This window comes from Cynocephalus volans, chromosome 13 (genome assembly GCF_027409185.1).
Source record: "Cynocephalus volans isolate mCynVol1 chromosome 13, mCynVol1.pri, whole genome shotgun sequence".
Classification (NCBI taxonomy): domain Eukaryota; kingdom Metazoa; phylum Chordata; class Mammalia; order Dermoptera; family Cynocephalidae; genus Cynocephalus; species Cynocephalus volans.
The window spans coordinates 32,116,141-32,135,425 of record NC_084472.1 but is presented as its reverse complement, the minus strand read 5'-3'; the positions used below and the strand labels follow the sequence as shown (position 1 = coordinate 32,135,425).

Here is a 19,285-nt window from a genome sequence, read left to right as displayed (position 1 = left end):
TTCACAGAAATAAAGTGATACCTATGGTTAGGACATCAGGCCAGCCTGACATCCTCATGGCCTACAAGTGCTTGGCGACAAGGCCCGTGCTTTACTCTTCTTTGATGTCCAAGTGCTCTGCAGAGAACCCAACTCAGAGCCAGAGCGCACCTCAATGCAGGGTCAGGCGAGATGGCTGTGAAGGTTGGGCACGACTGCACATTTCCCTTGCTCCTGTGTTCCTCCAGAACACACTGCCAACATCCTCAGTGTTTAAAGGCACTTTGGGAACCACGAGGAACTTCCCCCATATAGGTCCTTGACTTAATGTATGTACTCTAATATCCTAAGGAAAATAATGATCCTTAGACAAGGAGGCAGAATAAAAACAGAGCTAAAAGGTGAGCTCTAGTTTTGCATTTCAGGCAGGTCCCCAGACTGGGAGTTTCATTCAGCCAAGCACATATGGAATGCGCAAGAAGCCCTGACGATGGGGCTCCAGAGGGCCACCCAGAGGCGTTGGCAACCTCAATAAATTGAGAAGGTGAAACTCGTTCAAAAATCAGACCTCTAAAATTCTAGCCTCTGAACTTCTCAATATCTCACCCTCCCATTGTTCTGCCCGCTGCTGCCTCCTTCCCTGAAGCTCTCTTCTCGGCCACATCCACCGCTCCTGCTAGGTCATCTCTACATGCGGTGGTCACAGTGCACGCTTCACACGCCCACACTCTCTGGTGCTGCTTGCTGCTTCATTTATTTACACATTTTACCAGTGGATAGGATTTCTGGTGATCTGTGCTCCATAGGGTTTGAGGAACGAATCCCTCAGGGCTCTGTCACAGGCGCTGTCCCTTTGTAATGCTGTGGGATGAGGGTAGAGAGCAAGTGCTATCTATGTCCGAGCTCAGGGGGACACCAGGACCTCACCTCATGATTCATTCCACAACAGGCTTCGGAAGGCTGAGGAATTAAGGACACTCAAATAACTACAAACAACAGTACCTTAAAACACTGTCCCATTCATTTAGAAATCATTGTTTGTCCAAAGAAGCAGATAATTCTTCTGACGAAGGATAATTTGCCTAATAAAAAACCTCCTGACTGTCCTACTAAGGAGAAAACCAAGTAATTCTCTCCCCAAAAGTAATCCCACTTCTAGGCATTTACCATAGAAAAATAAAAACTGAGTTCACACAAAATCTCTACACAAACATTTATAACAGCTTTATTCGTAGTCACCAAAAACCTGAAACAACCCAGATGTCCTTCAACGAGTGGCAGGGTAAACATACTGTGGGACACCTGCACCATGCAATACTCCTCAGCAATAACAGGGAACAGATGGTAGATGTACCCAGCAACTCAGATGGATCTCAAGGGCATTGTGCAGAGAGAAGAACCAGTCTTCACAGGTTACATATGAAATGATTCTACTTGTACAGCATTTTGGAAAAAGCAAAACTATAGGGAGAGAGAACAGATCAGTGGTCACTAGGGATTAGGGGTGAGGAGAATGTAGGACTATGAAGGGGTAGGCCTAGGGAATTCTTTAGATTGCTGGAAGTGTTCTGTGTCCTGTTAGTGGAGATAGTTACAAGAACCTACGTATGTGTTAAAAATCATAGGACTATATAGCAAAAATAAAAGTGAATCTTACTATATATATATATTTTTTTTTTTTTTAATTCACAAGTTCTTTGACATTCCTCCCATAAAACAATGATGTCTAATTCCTCTGCCCTTGAAAGAGAGCCAGCCTTGGTGATTCACTTCTAACAGAGTGCAGCGAGAGGGAAAGTTAGAAAAGGAGACACGGTGTCCACCTGAGCCTCTCTCTTTGGAGCCCTGAGCTGCCCTGGAAGAGCCACCATGCTAAAGAGACCTCATGGAGAGACCACAAAGAGGTGAAGAGAGATGCCCAAGGAGCTCCCAGTTATATGCATCCTCCCAACCCACATGGCAGCAGCCGTGTGACTGAAGAAGCCTCTGAGATGAGCCCGGGGCCAGCCACGATCTGGCTGCAAACTCATGGGAGACTCTGAGCCAGACCATCAGTGAGCTGGCCCAAGGAAACTGTGAGAGATAACAAAAATGACTGTCTGGAGCCATGACATTTTAGAGTAAGTTGTTCACAGCCATGGATAACTAATAATATAGGACCCACATTTTGGGGGAAATCCCATGACTGATGCTTTCTCCAATATTATCTTATTTTTCAATCATTCAATAAACATTTATTGGGCACTTTCTATATGCCAAGGAGTGTACATAGACTGGAGAGAAAATCAGGCAGACTATAAGAGGCAGCAGAATCAACAGAACGTGGGGCAGACAGACAGAGGGTCAGAGCAGGGAGAGGCTCTTGGTTTGGGCAACTGGCTGGTGATGTTCCTCAGCACGGGTCTGCAGGAAGATGACAAGATCTGACCTAAACACTGTGCACATTCAACGTCTGTGGGACGTCCAAGAGGAGCTGTCCCACAGGGGATGGCTGGATATTTGGCCTCAGGACCCAGAGAGAGACCTGGGCCAGAGATATGAACTAGGGACCATCAGAAAGCCCTCAAGCCACCCAAGAAAAGGAGGCCAACTGCAAGGAAAGGCACGGTCCTGGGCCAGAGCCCTGAGGAGTGCCAACATTCAAAGGGCAGGAGGGAGCAGAAGACTGAGGAGGAATAGAGAGAGGAGGCAATAACACACCATCAAACCTAGAGCAGCAAGGGGACGATCAGACACAGCAAGTGCTGCTGAGACATTAAATAAGATAAAAATGAAAACGTGTCTGCCGGATTTAAAGACAAGTACTTTAGCAAGAGTAGTCTCACTGCAGCAGTGGGGAAGAAGCCAGAATGGAACAGGAGGGAAACTGAGGTGAGATGGTACAGCTTAGATAAGGGCTAAGATGCTGGAGGGTGAAGGGAGGAGAAAGTGGGCTGGACCCAGGGGCCAGGGAGGAGGGATTTTCTGGATGAAAGAGGCATTCGCCCATGTAAACACTAAAGGCAGAGCCCAGGGGAAGTAGAGGGCAAAGACGCAGTGGAAAGGGGCCTGGCCTCAGCCCAGAGAAGGGGCACACTTCCTTGTCATGAAGGGCAGGGCCTACAGGTACAGGTAAACAGGCAACAGGGGAAGAGGGGGTGGGCTGCAATGGAAGGGTCTGCTTTGTCTCTGTAGTCAATAGTGAGGACCCCTCGGGGGATGGGGACACTGTGGTGGGGGCGTGGGTGCAGGCAGAGGAGGGGAGGTCTGACAGCACACTAAGGTGACACTGGTAAACAGGAGCCTGGCCTACAACAGGGCTAAAGCCACATGACACTGTTGGCATGCAACAGCAAGGTCCCTTTTTGTTTCTGTCCACAGCAGCCCCCTGAGGGAGGTGCTATTGTGCTAAGGCTTTAGGAAAAAGCCTGTGGAGTACACAGGCCGGGTTGGAGCTGGAACCCAGGCCTGCTAAACGCAGGCCCATCACCATTTTGCCAACCCTGGGTTTCAATTAATTTTGTTACTCTATCAGACAAGCAGGGTCTGAAACCAGCAGACACCTCATCGATGTCTGTGAAAGGGAAGAAGGAGAGAAAGCTCCTAGAAGGGTCATCTTAGGCCCTGACAGGCTAACACTTGAAGCAGCTCATGAGGAATTAGCGGTAGCCGGGCTGTGGACAGCAGGAGCCCTGCCCTCCCTGTGCAGACCCAGGCCCACCCCATAACTTGTCCCTGTCCTTCTCCTCCTCCCAGGCAGTCTTTGTAGATGGCTTTCAGTGACTGCCCACGCATCTGTGTCCTTTCTTCTTTTCCGCATTTCTCTTTCCCTCACCTTCTCTTCGTAATCGTTTCCTACCTGTCTATTTTTCTCTCCTCTTCCCTTCGTTTCCATCATGTTTCTATGACATGGAATGGAAGTAACTTCAGCCAGTTTTGCAGTCACTGACAACCGCCCCAGCTCCCCAGCCCAGCCCCAGAGCCCCCTGCTGTGTCACCTCCCTCCAGGCAGGCCAATCCTGATTCCCAGCGCCTGTCTGCATCTCCTCTGCATGGAGCACCCTTCACCCTCCCTTCCACCTACTCAAATCCCACCCTCTTTCTCCAGGAGGCCTTCAGGACCATGCAGTCCACGTGGATTCTTCCCAAGTCTGACATTTCTGTAGCCCAGTTGCCTATACGGGTATTGCACTTGGGCATGAGTCATATGCTGCCCTCAGTCGTTACTTTACTTGTTATTATGTTTATGACTTACTTTCCCAACCAATCGTGATAATAAAGGAGATCATTTTCACATTCCTGGGATCGGTGGCATTGATAGAAGTGAAGCATCCCACTCGGCCAAGCTCTACTCCCCAGCCCATGTAAAAATAATCACCAACTGGTTACATTTAATGTCCTATGAACTCAGCTTACATTTTTCCGTGATCGTGTTCACTCTACATACTTCTCCAGGTGTCGACCGACACACATTCTTCATGCTTATCTGTGACAGACGAGACAGGCAGCCCTCACTGAAGAGAGCTGGGGAACAGCAGAAACTGAGTGCTGGGTTCCAGTGTTGCCATCCTTTGAGGGGCTATCACTGTACATCAGTCCTGAACCAACCTGATTTTAGTTTTCTTATCTTTGCGGTGGGGCCTGAATGCCCTATCTCGCCCCCTTTCAGTGTTGTGTGAGAATCAACCAGGCTAACCTATGTCCTAGTGCCTTGTAAACTGCACAGACATGCCATGGTTCTATTATGGCATATTCAATGATGAATCACTGTCCACAAAAATGCACCCAGTTCTGGGAACAAAAAACCACTCAGATCCTTGACTATTGTTCTGGACAGGACTCCCCAGCAGCTCTCCTCTCCCTGCTCTCAGACACATAGTGCTGCTGAGCTTGAATGGGAGACTCTCAGGAAGACTGGATAACCTCTCCCACCTCGGGGCATGGGCCACTCAGACACTAGCCACTCAGGGACCTCTGGGTCCTGGCAATTTATGGAAGCTGCAATCAGGAGCCAGCCTCGGCACTCCTGTGGGCTGCTCTGATATGAGAAGGGGTAATATATCCCTCTAGGGTGAGTGCCATCACCTGAAATAAAATCCTATCCAGAGCCTCCACAGTTGGCAAAAGGCAGAATTTCCATTTGCAGAAAGACGGGCAGCTGAATTCTGTGGCTACTGCTCCTGTCTCCCCTGATCCACCTTCCTCGGAATTTCCTACTAATCACAGCCGCTTCAGCCACCGCCCCTCACACAGGCTCACACTCTCCCCTCCCTCCTCACGGCTCAGCACAGGCTGGAACAAGGCTAGAAGGATCTCTAGGCTCGCAAGGCAGTGCTTTCTCATCGTGAGCAGCAGCCTCAAGTCTGCCCCATGTCCCTTTCCATCAGGGTACACCTTGCTGCCCCTACCCAGGAGAGTCCCCAGGCATATCCACACCCATTCAAATTCAACAGGAAATGACACCAACAGGACAATGTGCCTGCTCTTGCCAACCTGAGGCTTCCTTGCAAGCTACATGTTCCTGTCTGAGGAGCTAGCATGGACCCAGAGAAAAAGGCCAGAAACAAGTTTTGGGTACATTGGAGAATTAGTTCTACCACACCCACTTGTAGTTTGTGGGGGAAGTTATAATATACACAATCAATGTTGACGGATTAGGGATCTGTAAAAGGGCTAAGGACATAAGCTCTTGAAGATTAAGGGTCTACCCTACAAACATTTTTCCATTGTTGCAATCATCGTGTATATAAATACGTATATACTGCACTTTTTCCACTTAACAGTCTTTCAAATATTTGAAAAATATTTGTTAGGGCTTACTATGTATCAGGCAGTATCCTAGGAACCCTGAAACAAAAGATGAGTTAAGATGCACTTCCTGACCTGGTGGGAGATGTAGCCACAGGATGAAATAAGTACCAGAGTGTCTGGGGTTGTGGGGGTACTCGGTGCCCAGTCCGGGTAGGTCTGGGGAGTGCCAGGAAAGCTCATCATGATTTTTGGCCTTTTCAAAGAAGGGAGAGATAATCAGATACATACACACAATTCATTCAGGGTTTTAACAATCACCTGAATATCATCCGGTGGTATTCCCAGTTGCACATAAAAGGAAAAAGTCAGGCTGGCATCAGGCTTCCTAACTTGGCACAGCTCTTTACCAGACCTAAACTGATTTACAGTCCATCTTTCCAGCTACCTTCCGTACTTACGATGGGGGAAACTGCTCCCACCCAAGATGAAGTATTTACCCTCAAACTCAGCAATTAAACATCTAGGAGTTCATCTTAAGGAACTAACCAGATACAAGCACAAAGATTTATTTTTCTGCAAGTATATATATATTACAGCATTATCTGTATTTTTTATTGGCAACAACCTAAACATCCAATGGTTCATTCATTCATGCATGCATTTAATAAATATTTAAGTTCCAAGCATAGACCAAATTAAACGTTGAAGAAAACAGAGAAATTTACCTCATGGAACCTGGGAGCAGTAGTTACACGAATAGACTGGATAACCAAGCTGTCATTAAGAATATATAATGGCTTGGGAAAGTATTCAGATACTATGTTATATTTTAATATACGTAGATATTGAAATCTTGGTAAAACACAAAAGTGTAAAGAGTAGCTCCCTTTGGGTGATGAGAAAAATTATTTATATTTCTTCAACGTGCTTTTTCCGTAGTCTCCAAATTTATACAAGTGCTCATTTTGTGATGCACGAAGAGTAGAGTCCTTGGTCTTTCCCTGAGTCTAGCTTTGTCAGTGGTAACCTCTCCCCAACAATGTCACCCTGATTCCACACACACAGTTAAAGTTCACATTATGTGGACAATTTAGGGTTTCAGCCACATACACATCAATAGACATATATTGACGTGAGTAGTAAAAACAGTCCATAGTACTCAGCCTTCCCGTGAGAAGCTTTTTACTTCTGCCACCACACGGGATGGTTGACAGGTCTGACACTTCCAGCAACCCTCTCTGGGCACTCTCTTCAGGTCACAAGTCACAGGTCCCTCCATTACCAAACCCTGGGGAAATGGTTCTTCTGGCTTATCCATCTATTTTCAGTCTCTTGGGCACAGTCAACCAATTAATTGTCCAGGCCCACCTCCATCCCCATCTGTGGGGATCCAAGTAAAAATTAAGGAAGAAAGGTCTTCTAACAGATAAAGTTCAAAAAAGGAGAAAGGCTGAACTTGAAAGCCGGGGATAACCGGTACCATGCCGGAAGGTGCATTTACCAGATGCTTTATAGAAGGGACTTCTGCATGGAGCTGGCTCACTCTCCTCCAACTCCAAATTATGATAATTCACTCACTCAACAAATATTTACTGTATACTCACTAAGTGCCAGACACTGTTTTAGGATCTGGGGCTATAACAGTAAACAAAACAGACCAAAAACCAAAAAAACAAACAAAACAAAACAAACCTCTGTCCTCACTGAGCAGTGGATCAGCCACTCAAGGACTTTGGAATTTGCCCTGAATGACAGGGAGGCTAGGGAGGTTCGGAGGAGAGGAGTGACATGATCTGACCCTCATTTTAAAAACTTCTCTTTCCTCTTTGGCTGATCACACAAGCCTGTTTAGGCTGTTCCTTCACAATGAAATCCACTGAGTGGACCACACTTGGTTCTCTCTAGCCTTTTCCTGCTTTCCTATTACTGGCTATGTTCCAAGTCAAGGAAGAAGTCTCCACCCCACGAGACATCAAGACGCACTGTAAACCACAGTAAGACAGTAAAGTGTTAGCGCAAGAACACACAGATAGGCAATGGAACAGAGAGCCCAGAAACACCCAAGTCCTCAGCAGTGATGTGGCTCAGAGGTGGCACTAAAGAGTGTGCTCCGAGCCCTACAGGCTCCCCATGACTTTGGTATCACAAACTCCTGTCCTCCAGCAGCTGTTTTCCCAAAGGCTCCAGCACCTCGCACCCTTCAAGCTGCAAACGCCATGCATAATAAAATCAGAAGATCACAGCACAGTCCTCCCGAAAAGAAGTCTCCTCCTAATTGACTCTGGATTAATAAATCTAACGAGGAGAGGGTTAGAGAAGGTGACCTCAAATCACAAATAAAAAAAAAAAAAACAGGTGCTTAAGTTATATAAAATGGAATTGGTAGAAACTTCTTTAGACAAGGTTGTGGCCAATGAGTGGCTGCAGCACTGTGTGTCACCATGTGTAGCCAGAAGGGCCCTCCTCCCCACTCTCCCCTGCAGGGACCGACTGCTCAGAGTCTCCAACCCGCCTTAAACACGTCAGTGTCTGGCCAGGGAAGCTGGTAGCATTTGCCCATCAACTCACCTGCTACTTCCAGGCCGCTCTTCGGATCTGATGAACCAGTCAGAAGATGCCTTGGTTCTCTTTTATACTGAGAACTTTAAAAAATCTTGGGTTTGTCCCACACACTCTGGTGAAGACTCTAGTATTTCATTCTACACTATAAAAATCAGTGCATTATGAGGCAGACTAACCTCAACACCAAAGGAACTTCCTTCTTTCCAGAATGCTAAAAATATTCAATGAGGTACTCAAGAGACTAATGTTTCTTTTCTGCCAAATCTATGAATACTGTTCTATATTTTTTAACAAATTGCTAGCATTTTCCCTTTTTTCACCTTGTTCAAAAATTTTAAGACTTCTTTTCTAACATTAAACTAAACACTTTCCCTTGGAGTCTAACATTTTAATTTCTAGATTACAAAACTAAATGGCAAGAGAGCTATGTACCCAAGTTGTAAACAGATGCAATGTAGATTCCATTTGTTACATGTATCTCTAAAAATAGAGACATTTCTGGGTATACATTTTTGCTAATTCATGGCAATTTTTCTTTAGAAAATGATCTACTTTCCCCCCTTCTCAATAGTTAATCTGCAAATGGGTTAATCTGCCCATAGAAAACCAAAAGGTGACATTAATAGTAAGGGTGCCAAGGTATACAATCAACTTACATATAAATTATACATAAATTTACATTTCATATAAGTTACACGTATATTTACATTTCACATGTTATATATATACATATTTACATTTCATATACATTACAATCTCACTCCTTTCATTGCCTCCTGGGATGCTCTTTTGAGGTATCTGAAGGTGGGAGCAGACCCTGGTGTGGCCATGTGGGCCTATCACAGGCTCCAGCAGCTACTGGGAAACCGAGTGCCTTTATCTTGGTATCATTTATTACAGCCTTAGCAACTTCTCAGTTTAGTGATAAAAATGTAGGTGTATATATTGAAGCCACAGGTACAATACCTCTAGCATTTCCTTTACTAAAGTTAACAGTTTATGTAACTGACGATAGCTGACTTCATCACAGAAATTGACAGAGCCTAGAAAGACACCCTGAACACAAAAAGACTGATGTCCTACACTTGTTTTCTAAGATCCTAAGGAGAACACGACTATCAGGGTGTGTGGAAAGAAAAATATCAATCGAGGCATGACAAAAAGTTCACTGATAGTTAGCCATCTCAGCCATAGCAAACATGCTCAGGACACATAGTGACATTTAATGAAAGAGCTCTGATCCCAGAGGGAACACTGGAACTCGTAACCTAATTTTTCAACTCTTTTATTAAAACATTTCAACATACATATGAAAAAGTATAGAAAATAATATCATGACCCTTCCTGGCCTATCGTGTTCCATCTATACACTGACCCACCTACTTACCCCTCATTCTGGATTATTTTGAAGCAAATTCCAGACATCATATAATTTCATCTGTAAATATTTCAGTATGTATCTCTGAAAGATACAAACTCTTATATAAACGTGACCACAATTCTATTATCACACTTCAAAATTAATAATTTTTAATATCGAATATCCAGTCACTGTTCAAGTTTCCTCAATGATCTCAAATATTTATTTACAATGTATTTGTTGGAATCAATATTCAGTTAAAGCCACACATGGCAACTGGTGATGTATCTCTTAAATCTCTATGCATCTAAGATTTCCTTCCATCTTTTTCTTTGCAACTTATTTGTAGGAGAAACTGTAATTTCCAACAATCTGGATTTTGCTAATTGTATCCCTGGGATAAGGCTTAACATTCATTGTAACTTAATTTTCCCCATTCTTTCTTATTTAGTTCAGAACAAGGCCTAGAAACACCCCCTCCTCCTCACCCCCCCCCCAAAAAAGTCTGATTATCTCTGTAAAGGAACAGAGGCTGACAAACTCAAGACTCTGAAAATCACCCGCAGAGGTGGGCCCAGCTATGCAGATTAGAAAGCCAGTTTTCAATCAGGGACATTCTTAAGCAGGCAACAGGAGTATCACCACGAGACAAAGTACGGAGATCACCAGGAACAGTGACTGTCCCCTGTCTGAAGACAGAGAAGTCCCCAAGTGTTCAAAAGTTTCATCTCTGGTAAAAAATAAAGCATGCAGAAGAAAAGAGGGTGGAGGAGGGGTGTTCCTAAGTAGGCCTTAGCATGTTAATCAGTTTAAAAGCTGCCACCATTAAGAACTAACATTTCAGAGTCCAGAGGGGGAGGGTGAAGGCAGTCCTGCTGTTTTCCAGAGGGACTCAGGTTGGACTCTCCAAGCACAAAAGGCACAGACACATAGAGCGTCAACATGGACGGCCTTACCAGAGCACAACCACTTAAATCACCACCCTGTGACAGACAGCCGTGTGAAAAGGCAATGCAGTCACCCCACCCCACCCACACCACAAAGACAGCATGTGCTCTGCTGGTTTTCTAATAATGGGACACAGTTGGCTACAGGTTTTAGAGTAAAAAAAGACTTGACCTTAAATCCCAGCTCCTTCACTTAAAAGCAGTGTGGCCTTAGACAACCTGCTTAACCTCCCTGTGCCTCAGTTTCCTCATCTGTTAACTGGGATTCCTCGTCTGTCTGCCTGCTAGAAGTGTGAAGATAAATGAAGTTATATATGGAAGTCCCCAGCACAAGCTCATTACATAGGAGCACCCTGCCCCACACCCCACCCCCAAATTTCTGCCAGTCCGTTCCAACCCAGATCCCTGCAAGGATCCATGACAGCACCTGCTGGATGTCTGGCTGGATTACTGATGCAGTCTGTGGCCATGCATGAAACAAAGCCAACTGACCCATAAAGGGTTCAATCCCATGATCCTGATCTCAATAGCAAGGTTCCAACCAACTGAGCTAATTACACTGCAGTCAGATTCAACTCTGCTTACATGGAGATGCTCTTAGCAGTTCATACAACATTCTTAAACAGTGTTGTCCTAAAATGCGATGACACAACACACTTGCCAAGTTTACTAATGATCTCATCATTTTAAAATCTTAATGTAATGTAGCAAACAGATGTGTCACTTAAGAGGATTAAGGTGGAAATTCATTAGTGCAATAATACCAGTGGATTTGTGTTCTAAAACTAACACTGATCAATCAACTTAGTACACATCCCATCTTAGCACTACTCAGCTTTGAGGGGAACACTGGAGAACTAGACAGCCAGGTCTTCACCCTAAAGGAAGTTATCTGTAAACAGGGGAGACAGTGAGAACCCCATGTACTATGAGCCTGACCTAAATCACCTATAATCCATGCTGCTCAGACTAGTATGCACAGGAATCACCGGGGCATCTTGGTAAAACGTGTGTTCTGATTCAGCACGTCAGGGCAGGCCTGAGAGTGTGCATTTCTAAGAAGAGCCCAGGTGACACCCAGCCACCCTCGGAGAAGCAAGGATATAATCCTCACTGCCATTGGTTATTTTACAGATGGGATAGGTGAGGCAGGAAGCTAACCACAAAGACAAAGGTGGTGAGAAAGGAATGAACACGGTACTCTCCAGGCTAATCCAACGAGGGGATGCAAGCTGGAACGTGAACAGGCTGCCTGGAAGGAGAACATTCAAGACACAAAAGTAGAGTCGTTAAGAGCTTAGACCTGCTGTCAAATGCCAACTCTGGAACATCTCACTCGTGTGACCAGGTGACTTCTCTCCAATCTTGGTCTCGCCTGCTATGAGATGCAACAGTACCAGCACCTGGGGTGGTCACTGGCTTGGTGAGGTGATGCCTGACAGTCCTCAGCTCAGGCAAGTGCCAAGACATGGTAGAACTCCACTCTGTCTGGCCCACAGCAGGCAATGGGATGTTCCTGAATTAAATTACTAAGTCATAATTGCTCTTTTGACATGTATACTAGTCATCACTTTTTTTTGTAAAAATATCCTACAATTCCAGTTTTGTCTATCAAAGGGAAAAAAAGAATCCTTAGATTGTTAAATGCCTTTAGCGTCAATCAAGCCAAACATTTTAAGCTTTAAAAGGTCTATTATTCCATTAATTCTACCACATAGTTTTTTTCTAAACTAAAGGTCCTATAATTACAATTTTTCCCAGAAATAAACACCTAGTTAGGCAGCATTTGAAAACAAAAACAAAAGGCCTTACATAGTTTAGTCAAAACATACAACCACCAAAATGAACATTTCCCCACTGAGAAAGAACATGGCACCTGTTTTTACCTTTTTGTTACCAAACTAATGATTTATTTAAACATCCTCCCGGGAACTACTACAAAAAGATGTGGTTTTTTGTTTTGTTTTATTTTCAATCTACGAGTTTGGGTTAAAAAACATATAATAAGCACAATCTATTGTTGTTGTCCAAGACAATAGTCTTGTTAAATAAACAGCTTCTAATGGAGTGATCAGACATGAGCTAAATTCATATATCATTAGGTTAAGAAAAGGTGTCCAGACTCAAGTTTCAGCTAGGAAAGGCCTGAGAAGTTGGGCTGTCCAGTTGAATGCTTTCCAGCACAGGAGAATCCCTAGGGGAGCTTTAAAAATTAGGAGCCTCTGAGGGGGCTGGTTACACAGGTGTATTCACTTTGGGAAAATTCATCCAGCTCCACACTTATGCCCTGTACACTTTTCTGTATGTGTGATCTACTTCCATTAAAAGTTTACTCCCCCAGGGACTTGAATGTACACGACGGCTAAAGACAATGGGAGGTCTGCATGTTCCACACTCATGTTTCTCCGCCCCCCCTTATTACTTTTTTTTCTTTTTTTTGGCAGCTGGCCAGTAAGGAACCTTAACGTTGGTGTTATAACACCATGCTCTAACCAACTGAGCTAACCGGCCAGCCCATTCTCGCCTCTTTGTACCACCCAGAAAGCTCTACCCCAAGGAACTGTCCCTCTTACCAAAGCCAAGCTCAAAGAGACATAGGAGGAGTGTTCCCTGTAGCCCAGAAAGCCTTACTGGTGGCAGGCGAGTGGGATGATAGCTCGCCCACTCCCTTTCCATTAGGTAATTCACAGCAGGGTTGGCAACTATGTGTTACCATTTCTGACTATGAACTCTACCAGGCCAGGAATGCTGCCTCAAGCCTCCTACTCATGCTTGTAACATTCACCTGCCCCCAGGCTAGAAAGTGCCTGGCACACAAAGTTGGTTGGGTGAACTCTCCAAGATAATGGGACGGAAGTCCCCAGAGGCATGGCTTCTGCCCACAGTCATGCAACTGGTCCAGGAGCAGAACAGCACTGAGGTCTCAAGTCACACACACCTGGTTTGAATCTCAGCTCCCCACTCCTAGCAGAGAAATAAGGTTATTTAATTGCTCTCTGCCTCAGTTTCCTCATCTCCAAATAGGGATAATAAAAATACTTAATGGAGCTGGGTAGTATTAAATGACATCACGCTTTGAGATCACCAGTACAGCACACACTACACACCAAGTGCTCAAAACTCATTAGCTCTTCTATGATAAGTGGATCAACCAATTTCAAGATTCTCTGCCACCATCTTAAAAATATGAATGTGTACATAGGCACATAAATGCACTGAATTCTGCTTTACAGAACCCTGATTAATAGAATCAGCCACTTACTCTGCTCTAGATGAGAAAAACAATGCATAACATCTGAATATACTGCAGGGGTCATCGGACAAAAGATTCTGAGACTGAGGCTGGCTGGCCCCAAGACAAGGGACAAGGTGCTCTCTAGGACATCTTCTTGTTCTGTTTATTCTACAAGGGACACCTTAGAAAGTTCTGTGAGCCAGTGCTACTGCTGTGCTGTGGCTTCTAGTCAGCGGTGGTTAGGAGGGGGCAGTGCTGGAGCATTAGGATTTCTTCCTACCAGACCAGGAACACTAGACCAAGACTAAGGAGTCATTCCATGGAAACATAAAAACATACTTCAGCTCCCAGCCTGAAAGGTCAACCCATGTATATAGAGTTTAAAATCCAGGGAAACCACTTCAAGGTCACAGGACCACAATTATGAGTCGACTATAGTTTCAACAAAAGATCACTGTAATCAGAGACCATAATGAATGGAATAATCATGATGTGGAAGAAGTTCCTTAAAAACTTTAACTGAATCCACTGACTGAGAAGAACCAAATAATTTACGAAGGTGATTATGATAAACTGAATCCGTAATACATTATCCTGTGCCTTTGTCTCCCAATCCGATGTGCCTTTATGGCCAGAGAGGTTTCCACCTACGGTGACTGTACACATCGTGCACCAACACGGAGAGGTGGAACTGCCCCATTCTTCATTCCTGAAAATGGGTTTACTAATTAAGTTCGGCAGGGGGAGCACTGATACTCTAATGGGAGACGGTAGGGACACCACTGCCAGTGTCAACCGGTTTCCATACAAACCCCCCATGTCCAAAGCTGTTGAACATCATATGGAAATCTGAAGAATTTTTTTAAGCCAGTTTTGTTCTTTTTGGCATCAAGGGTTATCTCTTCCAAATATCTGTCAGTGTTGGTCCTCGAAGAATAAATCATCTCCAAGCTTTGATATGAACCTTAAGCGGGCAATATAACGGGGAGGTGATTCTTCAAGGTGCAGTCAATCTGTTTAAGTGGAAGGAAGGGTTTTCCTGGATAACTAAATGATTAGCTTTCAATGCCCAGCTCTTTACAACAAGCACTTTGCAAGACGCCTGTCCTCCTGCAAAGGGTTAAAAAAAAAAAAAAAAAAAAAACCTCTCTAACGGGTGGACTAAGAAGCCATTCTTCCCAGGGGACACTCATTTCGGGCTTCCGAGGCTGAGGCTTTGTGCGCGCCGCCCCTCCGCGCCCCCGCCCCTCCTCCCACAGCGACAGCACCTCCAAGGTTCCCAAGGCCACCTGCTTCTCATAAGAAAAAGGGGATACTCTGAGCACTATCACAGTGCGCGGTCGGCGTCCTCTGCGGTGCCACCCAGGACAGAAGGGGGAGGTGTCCCCGGGAAGCGTGCTTTGTCGCCAGGGTAGCGAGGCCGCCCGCAGCGACCCCAGAGGCCTGAGAGAGGTTTTGTCGCGGGCGTCGCTCAGGACTCTCCTCCGAGGGACCTGAGTCCCGTGGGGTCCGGGCTCCTTCGCACCCCGCCCGGCGCCCGCTCGGGTGCCCGGGCAGACTGCCGGCGTCCGAGCCCCACCCCGCCCACCCGGCCGAGCTAACGGCGCGGCGCCGGGGAGCCTTCTCCATCCAGCCTCGGGCCGGCGCGGCACCTGCTCGGCCGCGCTCGCCCCGGCTCTGGGCCGGAGCGCGGGGCTGTCCTTCCCGCCCGCCCGGGAGGGTCCCGCGCCACCAGCCGGTGCCCGGGGCCCCTCCGCCTAACGGGCAGGAAGGGTCTGCCCGTGCGCGCTTGTCTCCCGGGGCCGTGGCCAGCCCGGCCCGCCCCGCCGGGCCGTACCTTGTGCGGCGCCCGCAGCAGCCGATGGACTCCGGCCAGCTGGGTGCCGAGCGCGAGGTCCTCGCGGAACGTGAACAGCGGCGGCCGGCTGGGCTCGGGGAAGTTGGTGCTGTTGAACGGGTCCGTGTCGTCCAAGAACTGCACCCTGCAAGCCAGCGTGGCCATGATGCATCCCTGCCGCGGGGGGCGCGGGCCCCGGGGTCAGCGGGGCCGCGGGCCGGGTCGCCGGGTGGCTGCGCGCAGGGGAGGCCGCAGCCGCCGCTCGCTGGCTCGCGGGCTCGCAGGCTCCGGCGCGCCCGGCTGCAGCCCGGGCTCCGGCCGCGGGGGGCGGGGCGGGGCGGGGGCGGGACCGGCGGGCCCCCTCCTCCCCTCTTCCCCGGCTCCTCCCCCCTCCGTTCCCCCGCACCCGGCGCGGCTGCCCCAGCCGACCGGACCGCCGCTGAGAAAGGGAGAGGGGGAAGGCGCGCGCGGCCTCCGCAGCCCTGCGCCGAGCCCGGCGGGGGTGTGGGGACGCCTGGCAGGCCGACTCGGCTGCACGTGCGCCCTGCAGCCCCGGGCCAAGCTGCCCGCCTCGGATCCCGGGGACCAGGCGGGAAAGGACGGGGAGACAGGGCCGCCCTTAGGCTTCTTCCCCACCTAGAGAGGGCTGAACCCTTTCCAGATGAAGGCGGCGGCGACCGGGCTCCTGCTGCCCGGATTCGGAAAATCCCAGCTGGACACCGGGATGCAAGGGAGCCGGCCCGGCAGCAAAAGGGGTGGTGGCGGCGACTGGGAGCGCAGGCGAGGGCTACAGGGAGGTTTCCCTTGGGGAGAAGGAAGCTAAGAAAGAGGAGGGTGAGCCGGGGAGCCAGGCAGCTCTCCTCAAGAGACAAGCCTAGGGGGCGCCAGGCGAGAGGCGCGGGGGCCGGGAGGCTCAGGTCGGGGACCCCAGCGGCTGGCCCGGCCCCAGGGGCGCCCTGCGGGTGCTGGTGGAGCCTCTGCATCACCACGGCCTCCCGCCTCAGTTAGGTCTCCGAACACCCTAACTGCACCGTGTGGGGCCGCGGGGCGGTGGGGGTGGGCGCCTCCGGCGAGTTCTCGGAACTGCGGAGAGCCAGGGATCCCCTCGTAATCCAGGCAGCTTGGGCAAGGTTTGCACCAGGGCGGCTCGGCGCTGCCTCGCACCGCTCTCCTCCCTGCTCTCTGGCGACCCCTTTCGTTCCCAGTGAGAATTCACGGTTCTCTCCTTTCCCAGGCCAAGGCCAAGACCAAGGCCAAGGTCCGGGTTCCTCATCCCTCTTATAGGTCACGCTGATGATACCCAATCCCTCCTAATACCCAGGTCTTTACAAGGCGACGCGCCTCTCTCGCTTTCCTCCAGTTTCAAGGGAAAAGAAGCCTTTATCCCACACTTGGCAGCTTCACCAGCATCTCTAACTCTTCCCTCTCCATTGTCTCTTCCCTACCCATGCACTTATGCCTGGTTTTAAAATAATAATAACCCAATAACACTTCTGCTTATTCCAGCAGAACTTCTAGCTCTCCCTTCCTTTTGCTACTTAACTCTTTGAATGAGTCCTCCAGATAAGTCCTTCACCAACTCTACCATCTCCTCATAGTCAGAATCCTAAACTCACAAATTCTACTCCTTTCTCACCAGTCTCCTGTGCTTCCACCTTCTTTGTCCACCTCCCTCCTCACTGACAGAGCCCTCCAGTCCTTCTGGCCACTCCGTGTCACATCACCGTCCCAACTTGGATCCCAGCCCATCATCTCAGGGGCCTCCCTCGGCACCACCTGTCCTTTGGGTCCCTGGCTTGCTCATGCCCCATCTGCCAAGTGCCTGCTGATAATGAAGCAGCTCTGTGACCCAGTTCTACCCAAAGCCCCTGGGCACTGCTCAGTGGTCCTCCCACTCTCATGCTGCTGCAAACTTCTGCCACTTTCCTCCACCCATAGATTATTCAATAAAATAATCTCTCCGGCATGAACTTCCAGAACCTGGTCTTGTCCATTTTTCATATCTATGCTCCATCTCCTCTCCTGTTTTTCCTCCTGCTCCAGGCTCTACCTCTACTTGGACCCTGGGTTCCTCCCTTCTCACTTGCTCTCGGACCAAGCCCTGTCTTTGATCCAGCCACCTTCTTTCGTCGTCCCTGGGCTCCTTACCCTGAGAATCAGGGCTGGCTTCCTGATGTACAATCTGTGCAGCCACACAGGGCCTTGCACTTAAAAGGGCTCCAACTGGCTTAATGCTCTGATGTTACCATCTTGAAATTCTTAGACATTTTTTAGTAAGAGCCCTCCCTACCCCCCATTTTCATTGTGCACTGGGCCCCACAAGTTATATAGCCAGTCCTGATGAGAGTAAATACGCAAGTGTTTTCCATCTTAAAAGCAACATCTTTATGAAGTCCACCTCTCACTCTAGCTGCCTGGCTTATCTCTTCTTCTCTTCCTAACCAGCTTCTAAAATAGGAGCTACATACATTTCTCAACATTCTCACCACCTCTTCTCCCCATGGCATCCGGGGGGTGGTTGGGCCATAATCCCAAAGGACACAATCCTGAGCTCCATGATCCTGAATGTTGAAATCCCAAAAGATCATAATCCCTAAATTCTATAATCCCTAAAGTCTAAGATCCCTTACATCTAAAATCACAGTCCCGAAAGATTGAAATCCTGAAAGCTGAATTATGGGGAAGGGATTTTCTTTTCTTTTTCTTTCTTTCAGTTTTTTCCCCCACTATCTTAAATTGTAGGCATTATTTTTTCCAATCTGCTATGCTATGTGTCACATCTTTTCCAATACTCGAGGTATGAATTGTGTAAAGACTTTTGACGAGTTCTAATTTGTTTTATGCATTTTCTGCAAATTTGACTCCAGGAAAATTTATTATCACAATGTTGACATTGTGTGTGTACACAAAAATATTAAAACTTCCTCAATAAATGAAGAGATGTCCTTCCTGTACAACTACATTTGTGAAAGATAAAATTTCTTGAGTTCTCAGCTCTTTGGGCTACTGCATATGTGATGGTTACCCATGGTGCTGTCTGATGGATCTTGTCAAAAACTTAGGTTGTCCGTGATGGTATTTCAGCTGACCCCAGTTATAAAGCTGGGTGCACACAATTACCAACCATAGTGATAGGCATTTATACATTTTGCTTTTTGATCTATTCCTTTATAAACACAGTTTGTCTGCTCATAACTGTTATACCTGTGCATCTGTCATTAGTATACCTGAGTGTTTATGTTTGCAAAAATATGTATGTTTTTATTGCCTCTTTTATTGTGTAAAGTGGCCTATGAAGTGTTCTGTTGTGTTTTTATATGTTTCTCAAATAAATCCTCTTTTAAAATGTAAATAAATGTATTATAAAAATTTTAAAATTATTTTTCCAGAATTATGTTTTTGGGATTTTGATCTTTCTGGATTATAATTTATAGGATTTTAGATTTTAGGGAATTTGATCTTTAGGAATTTCAACATTCAGGAATATGGTGTTCGGGATTGTGTCCTTCAGGATTATGATTAGCACTGCATCCAGGCCCTGATTTTCACTAGACAGTTGAACATCCCCACCCTGGTTACCACACCATGCTAAATTACACCCTCAACCCAACATCTGACCTGGCTGCCCATCCAGA

The 19,285-nt window shown here is 47.2% G+C and overlaps 1 protein-coding gene across 1 annotated transcript in view; it reads right to left on the bottom strand.

Annotated features, from left to right (window-relative positions):
* Positions 1-15,906, bottom strand: part of FHOD3 (formin homology 2 domain containing 3) — a 478,616-nt gene extending 462,710 nt beyond the window's left edge. Inside the window, exon 1 of the mRNA XM_063076795.1 lies at positions 15,651-15,906. Within this exon, the coding sequence (XP_062932865.1) occupies positions 15,651-15,815 (165 nt within the window). The 5' untranslated portion in view covers positions 15,816-15,906. The remainder of the gene's footprint in view (positions 1-15,650) is intronic.
* Between the last annotated feature and the right edge of the window lie 3,379 nt (positions 15,907-19,285).